The 363-nt window shown below is 27.0% G+C and overlaps 1 protein-coding gene across 1 annotated transcript in view; it reads right to left on the bottom strand.

The window, feature by feature from the left end:
• Nucleotides 1-157: 157 nt before the first annotated feature.
• LOC105449746 (cleavage and polyadenylation specificity factor subunit 1-like) overlaps nt 158-363 on the bottom strand; it is a 3461-nt gene continuing 3255 nt past the window's right edge. Inside the window, exon 10 of the mRNA XM_011689129.1 lies at nt 158-199. Coding sequence (XP_011687431.1) covers nt 158-199 — 42 coding nt within the window. The remainder of the gene's footprint in view (nt 200-363) is intronic.

Raw genomic sequence — 363 nt, 5'->3', positions numbered from 1 at the left:
TATATGCAAACTTTATATTTATGAACAAAATATATCTTAACTAACACATATTTCATCTTTTTGACATCTATTAAGATGATATATACCATTGGTATACTCTTACTAGCAATTAATGTTTATGGATCATCGAAGCATCAGTTCTCGGACAATCACAAGGTTAAGCACGTTCCACAAGGTTTATAGCTTGGATGGGTGACCGCTTTAGGAATATCGTAAATAAGTTTCTAAAAATGTATTTTTTAATCACAATTTTGTTATGTATATTTTTTTTCATTCTTTAGTATATGATGCTAATTAATAAAATGTATTGTATTTAAAACAAATTTATTTTAGCAATTAAATTGGAAGATCGGAAGAGCACAC

The sequence above is a fragment of the Wasmannia auropunctata genome, unplaced genomic scaffold (genome assembly GCF_000956235.1).
Source record: "Wasmannia auropunctata unplaced genomic scaffold, wasmannia.A_1.0 LD336074.1, whole genome shotgun sequence".
Taxonomy (NCBI): domain Eukaryota; kingdom Metazoa; phylum Arthropoda; class Insecta; order Hymenoptera; family Formicidae; genus Wasmannia; species Wasmannia auropunctata.
This window is presented reverse-complemented; position numbering and strand designations above follow the sequence as displayed.